This window comes from Chiloscyllium punctatum, chromosome 27, assembly GCF_047496795.1.
Source record: "Chiloscyllium punctatum isolate Juve2018m chromosome 27, sChiPun1.3, whole genome shotgun sequence".
Taxonomy (NCBI): domain Eukaryota; kingdom Metazoa; phylum Chordata; class Chondrichthyes; order Orectolobiformes; family Hemiscylliidae; genus Chiloscyllium; species Chiloscyllium punctatum.
Window position 1 is genome coordinate 44,517,025 of NC_092765.1, and position 19,846 is coordinate 44,536,870.

Consider the following 19,846-nt stretch of genomic DNA (forward strand, 5'->3'; position numbering starts at 1 on the left):
ATCTAAAAGTTGAAGTTCTAAACTGGAGAAAGGCCAAGTTTGATGATATTAGGCAAGAACGTTCGAAAGCTGAATGGGGGCAAATGTTTGCAGGTAAAGGGACAGCTGGAAAATGGGAAGCCTTCAGAAATGAGATAACAAGAATCCAGAGAAAGTACATTCCTGTCAGGGTGAAAGGAAAGGATGGTAGGTATAGGGAATGCTGGATGACTAAAGAAATGGAGGGTTTGGTTAAGAAAAAGAAGGAAGCATATGTCAGGTATAGACAGGATAGATCGAGTGAATCCTTAGAAGAGTATAAAGAAAGTAGGAGTATACTTAAGAGGGAAATCAGGAGGGCAAAACGGGGACATGAGATAGCTTTGGCAAATAGAATTAAGGAGAATCCAAAGGGTTTTTACAAATATATTAAGGACAAAAGGTTAACTAGGGAGAGAACAGGGCCCCTCAAAGATCAGCAAGGCGGCCTTTACGTGGAGCCACAGAAAATGGGGGAGATACTAAATAGGTATTTTGCATCAGTATTTACTGTGGAAAAGGACATGGAATTAGATGGTGACATCTTGAAAAATGTCCAGATTACAGAGGAGGAAGTGCTGGATGTCTTGAAACGCATAAAGATAGATAAATCCCCAGGACCTGATCAGGTGTACCCTAGAACTCTGTGGGAAGCTAGAGAAGTGATTGCTGGGCCTCTTGCTGAGATATTTGTATCATCGATAGTCACAGGTGAGGTGCCGGAAGAATGGAAGTTGGCCAATGTGGTGCCACTGTTTAAGAAGGGTGGTATAGACAAGCTGGAGAACTATAGACCAGTGAGCCTGACCTCGGTGCTGGGCAATTTGTTGGAGGAAATCCTGAAGGACAGGATGTACATGTATTTGGAAAGGCAAGGACTGATTAGGGATAGTCAACATGGCTTTGTGCATGGGAAATCATGGCTCAAAAAACTTGATAGCGTTTTTGAAGAAGTAAAAAGAGGATTGATGAGGGCAGAGCAGTACATGTGATCTATATGGACTTCAGTAAGGCGTTTGACAAGGTTTCCCATGGGAGACTGATTAGCAAGGTTAGATCTTACGGAATACAGGGAGAACTAGCCATTTGGATACAAAAATGGCTCAAAGGTAGAAGACAGAGGGTGGTGGTGGAGGGTTGTTTTTCAGACTGGAGGCCTGTGACCAGTGGAGTGCCACAAGAATCAGTGCTGGGTCCTCTACATTTTGTCATTTACATAAATGATTTGGATGTGAGCATAAGAGGTACAGTTAGTAAGTTTGTAGATGACACCAAAATTGGAGGTGTAGTGGACAGCGAAGAGGGTTGCCTCAGATTACAACAGGATCTTGACCAGATGGGCCAATGGGCTGAGAAGTGGCAGATGGGAGTTTAATTCAGATAAATGCGAGGTACTGTATTTTGGGAAAGCAAATCTTAGCAAGGCATATACACTTAATGGTTGGGTCCTAGGGAGTGTTGCTGAACAAAGACCTTGGAGTGCAGGTTCATAGCTCCATGAAAGTAGAGTCGCAGGTAGATAGGATAGTGAAGGCGGCGTTTGCTATGCTTTCCTTTTTTGGTCAGAGTATTGAGTAATGGAATTGGAAGGTCATGTTGCGGCTTCACAAGAAATTGGTTAGGCCACTGTTGGAATATTGCGTGCAATTTGGTCTCCTTCCTATTGGAAAGATGTTGTGAAACTTGAAACGGTTCAGAAATGATTTACAAGGATGTTGCTAGGATTGGAGGATTTGAGCTATAGGGAGAGGCTGAACAGGCTGGGGCTGTTTTCCCTGGAGCGTCGGAGGCTGAGGAGTGACCTTATAGAGGTTTACAAAATTATGAAGTGCATGGGTAAATAGGCAAGGTCTTTTCCCTGGGGTCAGGGAGTCCAGAACTAGAGGGCATAGGTGTATGGTGAGAGGAGAAAGATATAAAAGAGACCTACGGGGCAAGTGTTTCACACACAAGGTTATATGTGTATGGAATGTGCTGCCAGAGGAAGTGGTGAGGGCTGGTATAATTACAACATTGAAAAGGCATTTGGATAGGTATATGAATAGGAAGGGTTTGGTGGGATATGGGCTGGGTGCTGGCAGGTGGGGCTAGATTGGGTTGGGATATCTGATCGGCATGGACGGGTTGGACCGAAGGGTCTGTTTCTATGTTGTACATCTCTTATGACCCTATGACTCTACGTCTGTGTGGAGTTAGTACATTCGCTTCGTGTTTACATGGGTTTTTTATGGGTGCTCTGGTTTCCTCCTACAATTCAAAGATGCGCAGGCTAGGTGAACTGGCCGTGCTAAATTTCCCATAGTGTCCAAGGATGTGTAGGCTACGTGCATTGGTCAGGGGTAAATCTAGGGTAGGGGGAATGGGTCTCGGTGTGTTATTCTTCAGAGAGTTGGTGTGGACTTGTTGAGCTGAAGGGCCTGTTTCCACACTGTAGGGATTCTATGATCTCAGTGGACAGTTAAGTGCCAACCAGATTGGTGTGGGCCTGCAGTCCAGACCAGGTGAGGATGCAGCCCATCCTCCCTAAAGAACAAGATAACCACATAGTTTCACAGTCATCACAAGATGAACTCTTCAGTTCCAGAACTGTTTATTAGTTTCAATTCCAGAGGGACATGAACCAGTGATCCCCTGAGAATTAACCCAGGCCTCTGGGTTATCCACCTAATGTTATTAATGAATTAATGATTTTATTGTCACGTGCATTTTACAGTGAGAAAAACAGTAAGACACTGATGCCTTTTCCACTGATGCTGTGATCCGGAGCCATTTTGCATAGTTTTAAGAATAAGAAAAACAATGGAACATAAGGAGAGTCTATCAGTCCTGAGCCAGCTCATTATCAGTGACTCCTGCACAGTCTTCCCTCCTCCACAGCCTAGCCCGTCATCTATACTGGACATCACCAACATTGAAGTTACTGCTCTTCAGACGCTATCCTTCACCGCTGGGTCGATTATCCTCTGCCACTGCCTGTGCGAGACCCACCAACATCAGAGTTGCAGCCGGGCCCACCTCACCGCTGCCAGCACCAGACCCAACCAATGACAAAGTCACCGATCCTCAGGCGCCATTGTTTGCTGCTACTAACTTTTAGTAATACACTACATGACACATCTCTTCTTCTGGTACTGGAGAAGTCATTAGTTTAACATCTCAGACAAACAATCACACCACTCACAGCACAACACTCCCTCAACACCATCTTTAAGTGTCTGCCAGGATTTCCTGCTCATTCTCCAGACTGGCCTTAACTTGCTTGCCGGATGACTCACAGTGAGAGTGTCAGCGCTGAATCACTTCGTGCATGTGATCGCTGATGCTCAGTTTGCAGTGATACTGAGAAGTGGTTTTAGGTTGAACCCAAGGAAATGCTGAATACAAAAGCTGCTTCAAAACTTCTTCCCTTTCTATTCCTATCATCGTATCAATCTAAATGCTAATTCAGGAGTGTTGCTCACTGTTGGCACTGCACATTCTAACTTTCAAAACAAAAGCTTTGACTCTGATAGCACTTTTATAACTTCACAATGTTCGAAAGTACTTCACAGCAAACTAAATACTTTTGAAATGTTTTAATGTAGGAGATAGAGCAAATAATCTGTGCATAGCACACAGCAATGAGATAAAGACTGAGTTATTTGTTTTGGTGATGTTAGTTAAGGGATAGATGTTATCCAGAACCCTAGAGAGGTCTCACCTGCTTCACTTCCAAATCACACCGCAGGTTCTTCTGTGTCTGCCTGAAGGGGAGAGCAGGGTCTCATCTTAATGTCTTACCTCTAACACTTCAGCACTCCCTCAGTACAGTACTGCACAGGCGTGTCTGCCTAGATTATGGTCTCAAATTTCAGGGCCTAGGTCCTGATTTATTTGGTGAAAATGACGACTGCCAATGCTGGAGATTAGAGTGGTGCTGGAAAAGCACAGCAGGTCAGCCAGCATCCAAAGAGCAGGAAAGTCGATGTTTCCGGCAAAAGCCCTTCATCAGGATTTATTTTGATTTACTTGACCCAGCATTGATAATCTTGCCCATTCTGACAGGCTTGATGTCTGGAAAGCTGAAACACCTTCATAAATGACTGACGCCTCAGAATGAGATGTCAGGTATGAAACACTCCTAAATAAATATCTCTGACCAAGATGTCTGCTTCAAGGCAGTTGCATTGACTGGATATTTATGTGGGTGCTTGGGAAAGCCTGCTGGGCGCACCTTTTCACATTCCAAAACGCAAATGATGTAAGGGTTTGCCGACGGTACTATCAATCAGCATTTGCTCAGTGATACCCTGCTCATTTAGGTTATGCCAGGGACACCCAGCTCCTGACCTCATTACAGCCTTGGTTCAAATGCAGACAAAGAGCAGAACTGCAGAGGTGAAGTGAGAGTGACTACCCTTGATATCAAGGCCATATTCGACCGTGTGTGGCATCAAGGAACCCAAGCAAAACTGGGATCAGTGGGAATTATGGGGAAAAATCTCTCGGCTGGATGGAATCATACTTAGTCTAATGGAAGATGATTCTGTTTGTTGGAGGTCAATCATTTAAGGATATCTCTGGAAGTGTTCCTCAGGGAAGTATCCAGGACCCAATCATCTTCAATTGTTTCATCAATTACTTCCTCTCCATCATAAGGTCAGTGGGGAGGATGTTTGCCAAAGATTGCATAACATTCAGCACCGTTCACAACTCCCCAGAGATTGAAGCAGTCTGTGTCCAAATACAGCAGAACCTAAACAAAATCCTGCTTTGGGCTGATAAGTGGCAAGTAACATTTGTGCCAAACAAGAACCATCCTCTTGTTCATTTACAAAAGATAAAATTCCAACCATCTTCACTTGACCCAATGGTTTTACTATCGCTGAATTCCCCACTATTGGTATCCATTATCATTGAGCAGAAATGGAACTGGACCAATTATATAAATATATGGCTACAAGAGAGTGGTCAGTGGGTAAGGATTCTGTAGACAGTAACTCAACCTCCTGACTCCCCAAGGCCTGTCCACCATCTACAAGGCACAAGTTAGGAGTATGATGGATTTGCCTGGATGCAACTCCAGCAAGTTCAAGAAATTGGCATTCCAACCTTCAAAATTTCCTCCCTTCACTACCAATGCACAGTGGCATCAGTGTGTACCATCTACAAGGTGCATTGCAGATGTTCAGCAAGGCTCTTTTGACAGCACCTTCCATACCCATGACTACTACCCCTAGGACAAGGGCAGAAGGTACATGGGAACATCAGTTATGTGCAGGTTCCTCTCTAAACCACAAACCATCCTGACTTGGAAGTATATAGTTGTTGTTTCACTGTAGCTGCCTTCCCAACAGTACGTACCTGCACTTTAATTATTGCAGCACTCACCATATCTTCTCCAGGACATTAAATGCTGGCTGAACTGCCAATGTTCACCATGAACAAATAAAGAAAAGAACCATTTGATTTGTGCCATTGCCTGGGATTTTTATCTTTTTACTCAGGCTTTACACAGGCAACGCCTTTTGCAAGCCCAAATCAGGCTCCCATTAATATTGCAAAACAATTCATCAAGGCAAAAAAAATCTTTAATGAGCCTAACACAAAACCACATCAGAAGTAACAGTATTTTATTGCAGCCCCTTAAAACTGTCAATTATTTTTAGATCAACAGACCACCTGTTAAGTTGAGGCCACTTAAACCTTTTGAAACATACTCACTGACCACACCCCCACTACCCCCTCACCCACTGACCACACCCACACTACCTCCTCAACCACTGAACACACCCACACTAACCGCTCACCCACTGACCACACCCACACTAACCCCTCACCCACTGACCACACCCCCACTACCTCCTCACCCACTGACCACACCCCCACTAACTCCTCACCCACTGACCACACCCACACTACCTCCTCAACCACTGAACACACCCACACTAACCGCTCACCCACTGACCACACCCACACTAACCCCTCACCCACTGACCACACCCCCACTACCTCCTCACCCACTGACCACACCCACACTACCTCCTCAACCACTGAACACACCCACACTACCTCCTCACCCACTGACCACACCCCCACTACCCCCTCACCCACTGACCACACCCACACTACCTCCTCAACCACTGAACACACCCACACTAACCCCTCACCCACTGACCACACCCACACTAACCCCTCACCCACTGACCACACCCCCACTACCTCCTCACCCACTGACCACACCCACACTAACCACTGACCACACCCACACTACCTCCTCACCCACTGACCACATCCACACTAACCCCTCACCCACTGATCACACTCACACCACCCCCTCACCCACTGACCACACCCACACTACCTCCTCACCCACTGATCACACCCACACTAACCACTCACCCACTGACCACAACTACACTACCCCACCCACTGACCACACCCACACTAACCACTGACCACACCCACACTACCTCCTCACCCACTGACCACACCTACACTACCCCATCACCCACTGACTCCACGCACACTACTCTCTCATCCATTGACGACACCCTATGACACCTTCACTCACTTACCTCACTTACCCCATCCTTACGCACCTATCTCACCCACCCCACCTCCTTACTTTACCCTGTCTATATAAAACGTTGCAGGACAGCACCATGTTACAGGTCAGGTGCGATTTAGCTTTGATTCAGAGTAAAGCCCCCTCTACACTGTTCCAGCAAAGATTCCTTGGGCTGTGCTTGGCAGTGTTTCATGGGGCAGTTTGATTGGCTATAACACTGAGCAGTGCTCCAATTCCACATTGTGCTGTGGGTTCAGTTAGGTGTAATGTTGATCTATTGGCACACTTACCTGAATCATTGTTCTTGTCTCTGGCTGGTTTTTTCTGGTCCTGTGGAGCGAGAGCTTGTTCTCCATTAACTCTGTAATGACAGCATTTGTAATCATCTGTTCAACATCCCACTGCCTCTGCATTTTTTAACAAGGTAAAATAAAGTATATTTATGTAAAGCTGCTCTTAACCTTGAATATCCTCGAATGTGACTTTCTCTCCCCTTGTCTTAATTTGACAATGTTTTAGATCCATACTATCACAAGTATACCCAATGGAAGGATACCACACAGTCAGCTGTAAGTCATTGTGGGAAATCTCTCGATGGGTTGGTGTCAAATAAGGCATGTCAGAAGATGGTTTTGTTTGTTGGAGATCAGTCATCTCAGCCCCAGTCTCGGAGTTCCTCCAGGTAGTGTCCTGGGCTCAACTATCTTCAGCTGCTTCATCAATAACCTTCCCTCAATAATAAAGTCAGAAGTGGGGATGTTTGCTAATGATTGCACAATGTCCATCACCATTTGCAACCCCTCAGAGACTGAAGCAGTCCATGTCCAAATACAACAACACCTGGATAATATCCAGGCTTCGGCTGACAAGTGGCAAGCAACATTAATGTGACATAAATGCCAAGCAATGACCATCCCCAACAAGACAGATTCCAACCATCACTCTTTGACATTCAATATTATCACCATCACTGAATTCCCCCCCTATCCTGGAGATAGCCGTTGACCAGAAACTCATCTGGACTTGCCATATAGTGGCTATGAGAGCAGGTCAGTGGTGAGTAACTACCTCTCCAAATCCTATCCCTCATCGGCAAGGCAAGTGTCAGGAGTGTAATGGGATATTCTCCAGTTGCCTGGATGGGTGCAGCTCCAACAATGCTCAAGAAACTTGACATCATCCTGAACAAAATAGTCCACTTGATTGGCACCACACCCAGAAACATCCATTCCTTTTACCACATATGCTCAGTAATAGCAGTGTATACTGTCTAAAAGATGCACTAGAAAAATTCACCAAGTCCTCTTAGATAACACCTTCCAAACCTATGATTATGATGACCTCGAAGTTAAAAGGCAGCATGTAGATGGGAACACAACCAGCTTCAAACTGCCCGTCCAAACCACTTACCATCCTGACGCAGAAATTCATTATTGTAACTTCACTGCTGCCAGGTCAAAATCCTGGAACTCCATCCCTAATGGCTTTGTGGGGCTACTTACAATGATTGGACTGCAGCAGTTTAAGAAGGTAGCTCATCACCACCTTCTGAAGGGCATTTAGGGACAGGCAATAAATGCTGGCTCAGCCAATAACGCCCACACCCCATGTATCCACCGTGAATCTGTACAGCGTATTAAAGGACACATAACACTCCAAATGCAGTTGAAGGAAAGATTTATAGACATTTTAAATTGAAGTCTTGCTTTTGTTTTCTGTGTTTGTTCTTTTTTTGGACAACTCTGAAGTACTGTGGATCAGCAGATTTCAGTTCCTTTCTTCTCTAATCCACCTGCTATCTTACCATTTAAGATATATTATTATTCCTCATATTTTATAACAAACTGCACCTGTAACACAGTGAAGGCAACAGCTTGCATGGACATAGCACCTTTAACAAAGCGAAACATTCCATTGGGCTTCAACAAATTGTAATCAGAAAAAAGCTGACATTGAGCAATATAAAGGAATATTATGACCAGTGACAAAATGCAGAATTAAGGAGGAATGGTTGCCGATGGTGGAGAGTATTACCTTGTGAGGAAGTGAGGACTGACATTTCTGAGGGTTGTAGACCTGGGGGGAGTTACAGAATGTGGTAAGACCATGGAGAGTTTAAACATGATGGCAGAATTTTATATTTCAGTCACTTCCAGATTAGGAACCTGAGTAGGTCAGCTAGCACAGTGCCAACAGGTGAACAGGACTTGGGAGTTAGGGGAGGGGTAGAAGAATTTTGAATAAATGCAGGTTATAATAGTCATAGTGTCATATAGCACGAAAACAGGCTCTTCGATCCAACCAATCCATACCGAACATAATCCCAAACTAAACTAGTCCCACCTGCTTGCTATTAGCTCATATCCCTCCAAACTTCTCCTATTCATGTACTTGCCTAAGTGTCTTTTAAACATTATAACTATGCCTACATCCACCACTTCCTTGGAAGTTCATTCCACACACGAACTAACTTCTGTGTAAAAAATTTGTTCCTGTCTTTTTAAAACTCTCTCCTCGCACCTTAAAAACATGTGCTTCCTAGTCTTGGAATTCCCCATCCTAGGAGAAAGACACCTACTATTAACCCTATTTATATTCCTCATGATTTTATAAATTCTATAAGGTCATCTCTCAACCTCCTATACCTCAGTGAAGAAAGTCTGAGCCTATCCAACCTTTCTTTATAACTCAAACGTCACTACCTGGCAACATCCTGGTAAATCTCTTCTGAACCCTCTCCTGCTTAATAATATCTTTCCTATAACAGGGCAACCAGAACTGCACACAGTACTCCAGAAGAGGTCTCACCAATGTCCTGTACAATCTCAACATGACTTCCCAACTCCTATACTCGAAAGACTGAGCAATGAAGGCAAGCATGTTGAACACCTTTGAACCACCCTGCCGAGATGTGAAGCAAACTTCAAATTATTATGCACCTGAAACCCCAGGTCCCTCTGTTCTACAACACTATGCAAGGCCCTACCATTAATTGTTTAAGTCCTGTACCAAAATGCAATATCTCGTATTTATCCAAACTGAACTCCATCGGTCATTTTTCAATCTAGCAGAATCGGGGTGCATGCACTCCTTGTACAGCTGACTCTGGATGGACAAATGTCATCGTTATTTCAATCACCCTGCTCAGATTTGTAATGACTCCTCTCCAGGGCAGATGAGATACCACCACTATGTCACAACGCTCTATCTGAACAGTTGTTATATGCCTGGTCTGGTTGGAGTTTAGTTCCACTGACAGCCATCACTGTGATGTAATTGTGCATGACCTTGTTAAAAGGGTCAATTTAGGTAAAACATTTTGGCATTAAATGTTCTTTTCTGGCATAAATTATCAGGAGAGGTCATTGAAGTGATAGCATGAATTGGTTCAATAGACAGTTGGTGAGGTATCTTGAGAAATGAACTTGAGTATTGCAGTGGGAAGGTGATGTTAAAAGCAGTCCAATAAACTTGGTTGATTAAGATCTTCACCCAATCAATTTCCTCATTTGAAACTCACTGATAATCACCACTGCTCATCCCACTCTCTAACCAAAGTCAGTACCTCACAGACTAGGCTATCACTCACCGATCTCACCACAAATCTCTGTTTCTTCCATAGGTATACCTCAGGCGCTAGACCAATGATGATGGATCAGTTTGGGCTGAGACCTACTTTCAGAAGCCACTATTCATTTGGTCTGCACTTTGCTTGTCAGAGTGTAGACTAGAAAACTCCTCAAAGCTCAGATCTGAATTGAATATGCATCACCACAAACCATTTCCCTTTACCGATTAGCATCCAATAACAATACATTAGAACAGGGTTGGGCTATTTAGCTCCTCAAACCTTTCAAAGCCATTCAACGAGATCATTTCTGATCTGCAGCCTAACTCCATATAACTGCCTTTGCCACAGTGCCTCAATGTTACTGGTTACCAAACAGAGATCAATCTCTCAACTCTGATGAAGAGTCATCTAGACTTAAGACCTTGGCTTGCTCCCTCTCCATGGATGCTGTCTGACCCACTGTGATTCCAAGCATTGGTTGTTCCCCACAGGATCTTATTTGTTTCAATTCGATCACCTTTCATTCTGTTACACTCCACTCTGCACAGGGCCATCCTGCTTGACATTTTCATAAAAGACAATATCGTCATCCTCGCAGTCAGCTGAGTGAGGCTAATGAAGTGCTTCTGAAATAACTCCACAGAGCTGGTATCAGGCCACCATGTCCTCCTGTACTTATGTGTGGAGAGTCCGTGGCACTGATCTAGCTCCTTCAGAGCCAGTTCTCAGAGTTTACCTCTGTTCACTCATGTTTATCTCTGTCAGCCAGTGCTCTCTGATTGGACAAGATTAACAGCCCCAACTAGCCAGGGCCAGCATGGTGGCTCAGTGGTTAGCACTGCTGTCTCACAGTGCCAGGGACTCAGGTTCGATTCCCACCTCAGGCAACTGTCTGTGTGGAGTTGCACATTCTCCTCGTGTCTGTGTGGGTTTCGTCCGGGTGCTCTGGTTTCCTCACACAATCCAAAGATGTGCTGGATAGGTGAATTGGCCATGCTAAATTGCCCGTAGTGTTAGGTGCATTAGTCAGAGGTAAATGTATGGGAATGGGTCTGGGTGGGTTACTCTTTGGTGTGGACTTGCTGGGTCGAAGGGCCTGTTTCCACACTGTAGGGAATCTAATCTAAAACCAGGGAACTCATATTCTATGAGGTCCATCCGGCTGACCTCATTACAATCACTAGTTTCCAATGCAAGCGTTTCCTTAGTTAATGAGACTCAAACTGTGTGCAATACTTTAGGTGCAGCCTCATCAATGTCCAATATAGATATACCAAGGTTTCTTCACATTTTTATTCATTCCTCTTTCAGTAAAGAGCAACATTCAGTCTGGCTTTTCACTTAACTGCTACCTGCTGCATGCTAACATCTTTGTCTAAGGATGATCAGATCTGACTGTACTGCAGCATTCTGCAGTCTCTCTCCATTATATAATTTTCTGATTCTCTATTCTTCCTGCCAAGGGGCAAGTCTCATATTTTCCCACATTCTCCTCCATCTGCCTAATTAATGTCCAGTCACTTAACCTTTCTGTATCCCTCTGTGGAATCTTTATGCTGCTCACAACTTGCTTCCTGACCTATCATTTGGCTGTAGTGCACACTTCATCCAAGACATTAATAGAGATGGTGAACAGTTACTGCCCCATCACTGATCCTAGCAACACTCTGTTAGTTACATTTTGTCAGCCTGAAAGTAACCCATTTATCCTGACTCTGTTAGTGAACAATTTCTTTATCCATGCCAAAAGGTGGTCCCATACTCTGCCACCTGCACAAATAAGCAGTAACCTTTTATGCAGCATCTTATTGAATGCCCATTGGAAAACTTTAACTTCAAATTATGGGGACTTTTACCAGATTCTTTCCAGAAGACCAAATAACTAACATCCATGTCCGTTTAAATAAAAACTGTCCAAAAATTCAATTACTTTTCTTAAAGTTGAGGTTTGTCAGGCGTGATTTACCCATTATAAGGTCATGCTGCCTGCTTCTGATTAGCTGAAAAACAACCCCAAGATTTTCCAACGTCCTATTCTTAAATAAGGACACTAGCAATTTCCAAACAATGGACAAGTGAACCACTCCCCATAATTTCCTACTTTACTCCTCTCACCTTGCTTGAATGTAGTACGCAATTGTCCAATTCAAAGGAATGACTCTTAAGTTGATAGGACACTGGCAGTTTGTAGTTGGGAATCTGCAATGAATCTGCTTCCTCTATATCCCTGGATGGAAACCATCTGGTCCTGAGGGCTTGTCACTCTATTGTATCATTATTTACAGCACTACTGGTATTTAGCTGTAGCTAATGTAGATGAGTCCTTGGGCTGAACCTTATGGCAAAGTATGAGTACATCAAGTTTCTTGGTGGGCTTTTCCTGCCACACGGCCTTGTGAATTTTTATAGAATCATAGAATCCCTACAGTGTGGAAACAGACTCTTTGGCCCAACAGGTCCACACCGACCCCCCAAAGAGTAACTCACACAGACCCATTCCCCTACCCTAAATTTCCCCTGATTAATGCACCTAACCTACACATCCCTGGACACTATGGGTAATTTAGCATGGCCAATTCACCTAACCTGGACTGTGGCAGGAAACCAGAGCACCTGGAGGAAACCCACTCAGACATGGGGAAAATGTGCAAACTCCACACAGACAGTTGCCTGAGGCTGGAATTCAACCCGGGTCCCTAGCACCGTGAGGCAGCAGTGCTAACTACTGAGCCACAATGCTGCCCCACGAAGGAGGCTGTGCCGTCAGATCCTACCAGCCTTGACTGAGGTTGCTGCCCAGCTCAGTGCTACCTCCAGAGTAGGGAGGAAGAGTGGGCGGAGCATCGGTATTCACTGAGGAGAGGGGCATGATGAACATTGAGGTTAGGGATAGATCTTTGAGTGTTCTAGGTCAGGTCAGCACAAGGAGGGAGGGAGCTTTGGATATTCTAAAAGGCATTAAGGTAGACAAGTCCCCAGGACTGGATGGGATCTACCCCAGGTTACTGAGGGAAGTGAGAGAGGAAATAGATAGGGCTTTAACAGATAATTTTGCAGCATCCTTGAACACGGATGAGGTCCTGGAGGACTGGAAAATTGCTAATGTTGTCCCCTTGTTTAAGAAAGGTAGCAGGGATACTCCAGGTAATTATATACCAGTGAGCCTGACATTAGTGGTAGGGAAGCTGCTGGAGAAGATACTGAGGGATAGGATCTATTTGCATTTGGAAGAAAACGGGCTTATCAGTAATGGTTTTGTGCGGAGGAGGTCATGTCTTACAAACTTAATAGAATTCTATGAGGAGGTGATAAAGTTGATTGATTGGGGAAGGGCTGTAGATGTCATATCCATGGACTTTAGTAAGGCATTTGATAAAGTTCTCCATGGTAGGCTGATGGCGAAGGTGAAGTCACATGGGGTTCAGGGTGTTCTAGCTAGATGGATAGAGAACTGGCTGAGCAACAGGAGACAGACAGTAGCAGTGGGAGGGAGTTTCTCAAAATGGAGAACTGTGACCAGTGGTGTTCCATAGGGATCATGCTGGGACCACTGTTATTTATGATATGTATAAATGACTTGGAGGAAGATATTGTTTGCCTGATTAGCAAGTTTGCAGGTGACACTAAGATTGGTGGAGTAGCAGACAGTGAAGGGGACTGTCAGAGAGTACAGCAGAATATAGACAGTTTGGAGAGATGGGCAGATGGAGTTCAATCCAGGCAAATGCGGGGTGATGGATTTTGGAAGATGGAATTCAAGAGCGAGCTATACAGTAAATGGAAAAGTTCTGGGGAAAATTGGTATACAGAGAGATGTAGGGTGTTCAGGTCCATTGTTCCCTGAAGGTGGCAATGCAGGTCAGTAAAGTGGCCACTAAGGCATACAGCATGCTTTCCTTCATTGGACGGGGTATTGAGTACAAGAGTTGGCAGGTCATGTTACAATTGCATAGGACTTTGGTTCGGCCACTTTTGGAATACTGCGTACAGTTCTGGTTGCCACATTGCCAAAAGGACGTTGAGCTTTGGAGAGGGTGCAGAGAAGGATGTTGTCTGGTATGGAGGGCGCTAGCTATGAAGAGAGGTTGAGCAGATTAGGATTATTTTCAATAGAAAGACGGAGGTTGAGGGGGGAATCTGATTGAGGTCTACAAAATCATGAGAGGTATAGACAGGGTGGACTGCAAGAAGCTTTTTTCCAGAGTGGGGGGACTCAATTACTAGGGGTCACGAGTTCAAAGTGAGAGGGGAAAGGTTTAGGGGAGATATGCATGGAACGTTCTTTACGCAGAGGGTGGTGGGTGCCTGGAACGCATTGCCAGCAAAGGTCATAGAGGCAGGAGCAATGGCATCATTTCAGATGAATCTCGACAGATACATGAATGGGCAGGAAGCAAAGGCATACAAGTCTTTAGAAAATAAGCTGCAGGTTTAGACAGAGGATCTGCATTGGCGCAGGCTTGGGGGGTCTTTTCCTGTGCTGTAATTTTTTTTGTTCTTGTTCTTTGACTTTTTCTCCTCTGTCCTATCTCACCCTATGCTCCCAACCTCACTTTATCAATTATCTACTCCACCCCCATAGCATCTCTCATATCTGATTTCTGCTCCATCTTACATGCACCATTTCCACAGCAACTCCCCACTCAGTAAACATTCAGTAAATCACCAGTTTCCCATATGCCCATGCCACCTTTAAAAGCCCGTTGAGCATTTGGAGGAACACTGGCATTCTCCAGGTTGCAAGATCAGAGTCTGTAGATGTCAGAGAAGGGGAGGTTGGCACCTTGATTTCTGTCAATGATCTGGAGAACCTGGTGATCAGGGCAGTCTTCCTCTGCCAGGGGACGCTCTGCCATCAGGCCCTGACAACTTTGTCTGAGGTCGTGACCCAGGTCAGTGCTGTCTGCAGGGTGGGGAGGAAGACGGAGCAGGGCAGTAAGAAGGTCATCAACCTTCCCAACTCTGTCAGGGTGAGTCCCACACTACCTCTGCTACTGTACCCATCTCCCACCAAAACTCATGCTCTCCCACTCTCATCATAGCACGCAATAACTTCCCTCATTTGCTCTTGTTGCCCCCACAAACTTCCAAACCACTAACACTACGTAGCCCTTGTGCTGCTTCTCAGTCCATTGGTAGACCTCAGACCCTTTCTGCTGATTGCAGGAGTGGACATTCTATAAGAAGGCAGAGAGAGTTGTATGGGTTAAAGTGTGACTGATATTTGCATCAGACCCAGGTTTGAATCTGCCCATGGCAGGTGATGGAATTTCTAATTCAGTACAAAAGAAAATCTGAATTAAGATCTAATGATGACTATGAATCCATTCATGATTGTCGGAGAACCCATCTCTCACACTAGCAGAAGAGAGAAAGTCAATGATCTTCTTTCTGCCCTGCCCACATTTCTCCCCCACCCCCGGTCTGAAGAGACCACTGAGCTGGGTGGCAACCTAAATCAACAATGGCACGATCTGCTGGCACAGCCTGCTCTGGCAGATGTTGTAGGTTCTCCAGGCCCCTGTAATGTCCTTCAGAGAAGGAAACTGCCACCCTTTCCTGGTCTGGCCTACATGTGACTCCAGACCCACAGCAAGGTGATTGAGTCTTAACTGACCGCTGGGCAATTAGGGATGGGCAATAAATGTGAATGAATGAAACAACATCCTGGATCTTGCAGGAGAAGGACAAAGACTGATCCTGTGGGAATGCCAAGACATTCATGTCCCATCCGATGAAGAAGTCCCACTCATCACTCCACAGCAAAACCCCTCTATCACTAAGTTCCTTCGAAGCTGGCAAGGGTTTGTGTATGTCAGCTAGTGAGCCAGTACCATTCCCAGCAATGTCTTCCGACTTCAGAGCTGGACATGGGGGCTCAGGGGTCCACTCACGGAAGGGAAAAGGTTTCGAGGAAACCTGGACAATCATTTCACACCACTTCTAACCACTGGGCCATGACGCCCACGTTCTGATTTGCAGGTTCCACCAGCCTGCCCTCGATCTCTGCAGCGGAACACTTGCCTCCATCAAAACCCGACATCCTTGACTTCTGAAGGCAAGATTCCTGAAGGAGCATCAGCAAAGCTGCCTCCTGCAGCCTCTAACTCTCCAACCGGCCCAGATACTGGCACCTCAGGGAGCATAACAGAGGGTGGGCACACATGCTGACATAGGAGGTGACCATGCCAGGTGTGGTCATTGAGGTTGGGGTGTGCCTGACTGTGGATGAACCTTCCCTCCATTACCCCTTTCCCTCCCTTGCTTCAGCCTACCCCCCTTTACTGATCCTGCTGCACTCTTCCACAATTGTACAGTGCCTTCCCAGAGGGCTGGCTGGCCCAGACCTGAAGATAAAACTACAAGCATGGTCCCATAGCAATGGCCAGCCGCCCCTCCCAGTCGCCCTTACTTTCCATGGACAGGCCTAATGGAGCGACTGTACTCATCCCCTTGACCAGCATAAAGTCATACAGCATCGAAATAGACCCTTCCGTCCAACTCATCCATGCCAACCAGATATCCTATATAAATCTAGTCCCATTTGCCCTCATTTGGCCCATATCCCTTCTTAGTCATGAACGCATTCAGGTGCCTTTTAAATGTTGTAATTGTTCCAGCCTCTACCACCTCCTCTGGCAGATCATTCCATACACGTACGACCCTGCGTGAAAAAATTACCCCTCAGGTACTTTTTAAATCTTTCCCCTCTCACCTTAAACCTGTGCCCTCTAGTTTTGGACTCCCCTAACCTGGGGAAAAGTCCTTCGCTATTCACCTTATCCATGCTCCTCATGATTTTAAAAATCTCTAGACACCTCAGGATGTTCCAGGGATAAAGGCCTCAGCCTAGTCAGCCTCTCCCTATAGCTCAAACCCTCCAACCCCAGGAACAAACTGGTAAATCAACATGTCAGATAGTACCAGATAAGACATCGCAGACCCCTGAATGGTGCCTGGGCATTTCCCCAGCTGGGTTAACACTGGACCTGCCTCTACAGAGACAATGGACCACTGCCTGCACTGCAGAATCATGGAGACCCTGGGTGAGATCACCCTGACTGGATACCTGACCAGGTCCAATTCCCTGGACTACAATGGGAGGCTGCTCTTGAGTGATTGTGCTGGGACCTTCCGAATTGAAGGGTGCCTCCATCACTGAGGACCACTCCCCTCAGACTCAGAGAGGTGGCTTCCCTTGCAATGTGTTTGCTGAGTGAACTGTTGACACATGAGGTGGGGGATGGGGTTGTTGTTGGGGATTGACACTACCTCCCAAATTGAGGACTGCTGAGCAACAATGCAAGCTGCCGGGTGGAGTGAGGCTTGGGAATCCTACAGAGTCTGGACTCAATATCAAGTCCAACAATTTTAGGGCCTGAGCATCTTCTCCCATCTCCTTGCCCCCAATCTCCACACACCAGACCTTGTCATCACATGAGCTGCTCCCACACACAACCTATTGTCAGCCACCATTGCAGCAGTTCATTCTCCCAGGCTGACCTTTACCCTGTCCTGTCTATGTCCAATTGTCCTCTCTCTCCTTGGGCTCTATCTCTTTACTCCATGCCATCTCTCCTCACCTTACCTTCTGCATAAATACAAACCTTTTCCTGACTACCATTAGTTCTGAAGAAGGGTAACTAGACCAGAAAAGTTAAATCTGCTTTCTCTCCACATTTGGTAAAACGGGAGCCTGAATATTAATGAGGCAAGTTGTGGCATTAACAAAGCATTTAACGAGGCATTAATCCCTGTCAATTGCCATTTTGGTGTTGCCTTGCAGGAGTCTTGCCACACTGCTTGTGAAAAGCAGAAAAATGGTGTGAAGTGGTATCAGATTCTGCCACACATTGTACCGTAGCCTGCAACAGTCAGAGCCCTGAAGATTTCACCTTATTCGTTTCCTTATATGTGTGGCATTCTGACCACTTCCTCTTCTGTAAATACTGACACAAAATGCTTGCTCAGCATGTCCACCACTTCCAAACTGACAACTGGGCTCTCTTTGGGAGACTATGTACCTGGAGGTATTGTCCCTACTGAGCTGCTTGATGAGGAGTACCAATAAGAAGTGAGCAACAAGTGACTACATAAACTCAGAATTTGTTCAGAAATAGGACTCAGTCACCAGACATGATGTGAGAAAGATTAAAAAGTGTCATTCCAAACATATGTGGCTGCATTAAAGAGTAACTCCAGGCCAACATATTCAGGTGCACATTTGTGACGTCACTGTATAATTTATTGTGTGTACATTGGCAACTGGAGCGGTTTGTGGTTAAGAGTGGAATCATTTACAGAAGTTGGCACCAGGTCACCTATCCAACTAGATGTCTGGTTTATTGAAATGACTGTCTGAGATTACTTATGGATGGGGGATGGCTGCTGATTGAAATCCCTTCCTTTGGGTACATGGCCGGTCTACTTGGAGGGCTGCTGTAGCTGCTGAGGAGTTTATAAAATCATGAGGGACGTGGATAGGGTGAACAGCCAAGGTCTTTTCCTCAGTGTAGGGGAAGGTTGGGGGTCACGTTTAAACAGTCTTTCCAGGTGAAGCAGCATTTCATCTGTACCTCCTCCAATTTGGTCAGTTGCATTCACTGTGGCCGACTCAGCATTGGAGAAACCAAACACAGACTGAGCGAATGCTTTGCAGACCGAATCTCCCCATAACCAGTCATTTTAACACAGCATTCTGATTGCATGCTCATGCTACAATGCTCCAGCGAATCACAGTGCAATCTGAAGGAAAAACTTCCCATCTTCAGAATAGGCACTTTACGAATTCTGGATTTAATATTGAGTTCAGAACCTTCAGATTGTGAACCCACTTCCATTCTTTCCCCTTCTTTTCACTTTACTTGGTACGTTCTCTGTCACCATGTCTTCTCTCTCCTGCCCCCGTTCCAGTGGGACTGTCTGTTCTTTCCACTCTGGCGGTTAGACACACCATTGTTCTGCCATTCTCACATTCTATCAGCAGCCTTTCTCCCCTAGTACTCCACCCTGACACTATTACATAAATGCTGCCACCCTTCACACTTCACATCAACTCTGATGAAGAGTCACCTAGACTCAAAACGTTGGTTTGCTCTCTCACTGTGGATGCTGTTCGACTCGCTGTGATTCCCAACATTTTCCATTTTCAGTATAGATTCCAGCATCTGCAGTAATTTGCTCCTAAATTTAAAAGGCATCTGGATGGCTATATGAATAGGAAGAGTTTAGAAGGATATGCACCAAATGCTGGCAAATGGGACTAGATTAATTTAGGATATTGGTTCAGCATGGACGAGTTGGACCAAAGAATCTGTTTCTGTGCTTACAGCTCTATGATTCTATGATTGATGTTGGTGTCAAAAGACCCCAGTTCCCTCACAGCTTCTTGACTTTAACCTCTCCAGTCTCTGGGAATTCTAGGTTCCATTTCAGACTCAACCCCAGCAACTTGGATCTCAAGCAAAAAGCAGCACTGTGGTCTGCTAACACAATCATTGGATATAGATGGTCCCAACTGGAAGTGTCAGTTGCTGACCATGACCACACTGACAGCGATGCAAGAGGGAGTGATGCTAGAGGAAGCTGTGTAACTAAGGAACTCACCATGGTAATGAATATGAAAACAAGGTATTGGGTAAGAAAGGTTGAAGATAACATTTAAATAAGGTTTAAAAACATAGCTGATCTGAGATATTCATTTTTTC

General features: G+C 45.3%; 1 protein-coding gene across 5 annotated transcripts in view; it reads right to left on the minus strand.

Moving 5' to 3' along the window:
* Positions 1–19,846, minus strand: part of sh3d21 (SH3 domain containing 21) — a 122,956-nt gene that overhangs the window by 21,247 nt on the left and 81,863 nt on the right. For all 5 annotated transcript variants that reach the window (XM_072548578.1, XM_072548577.1, XM_072548576.1 and 2 more), the window contains one exon: positions 6,859–6,929. In XM_072548578.1, coding sequence (XP_072404679.1) covers positions 6,859–6,929 — 71 coding nt within the window. The remainder of the gene's footprint in view (positions 1–6,858; positions 6,930–19,846) is intronic.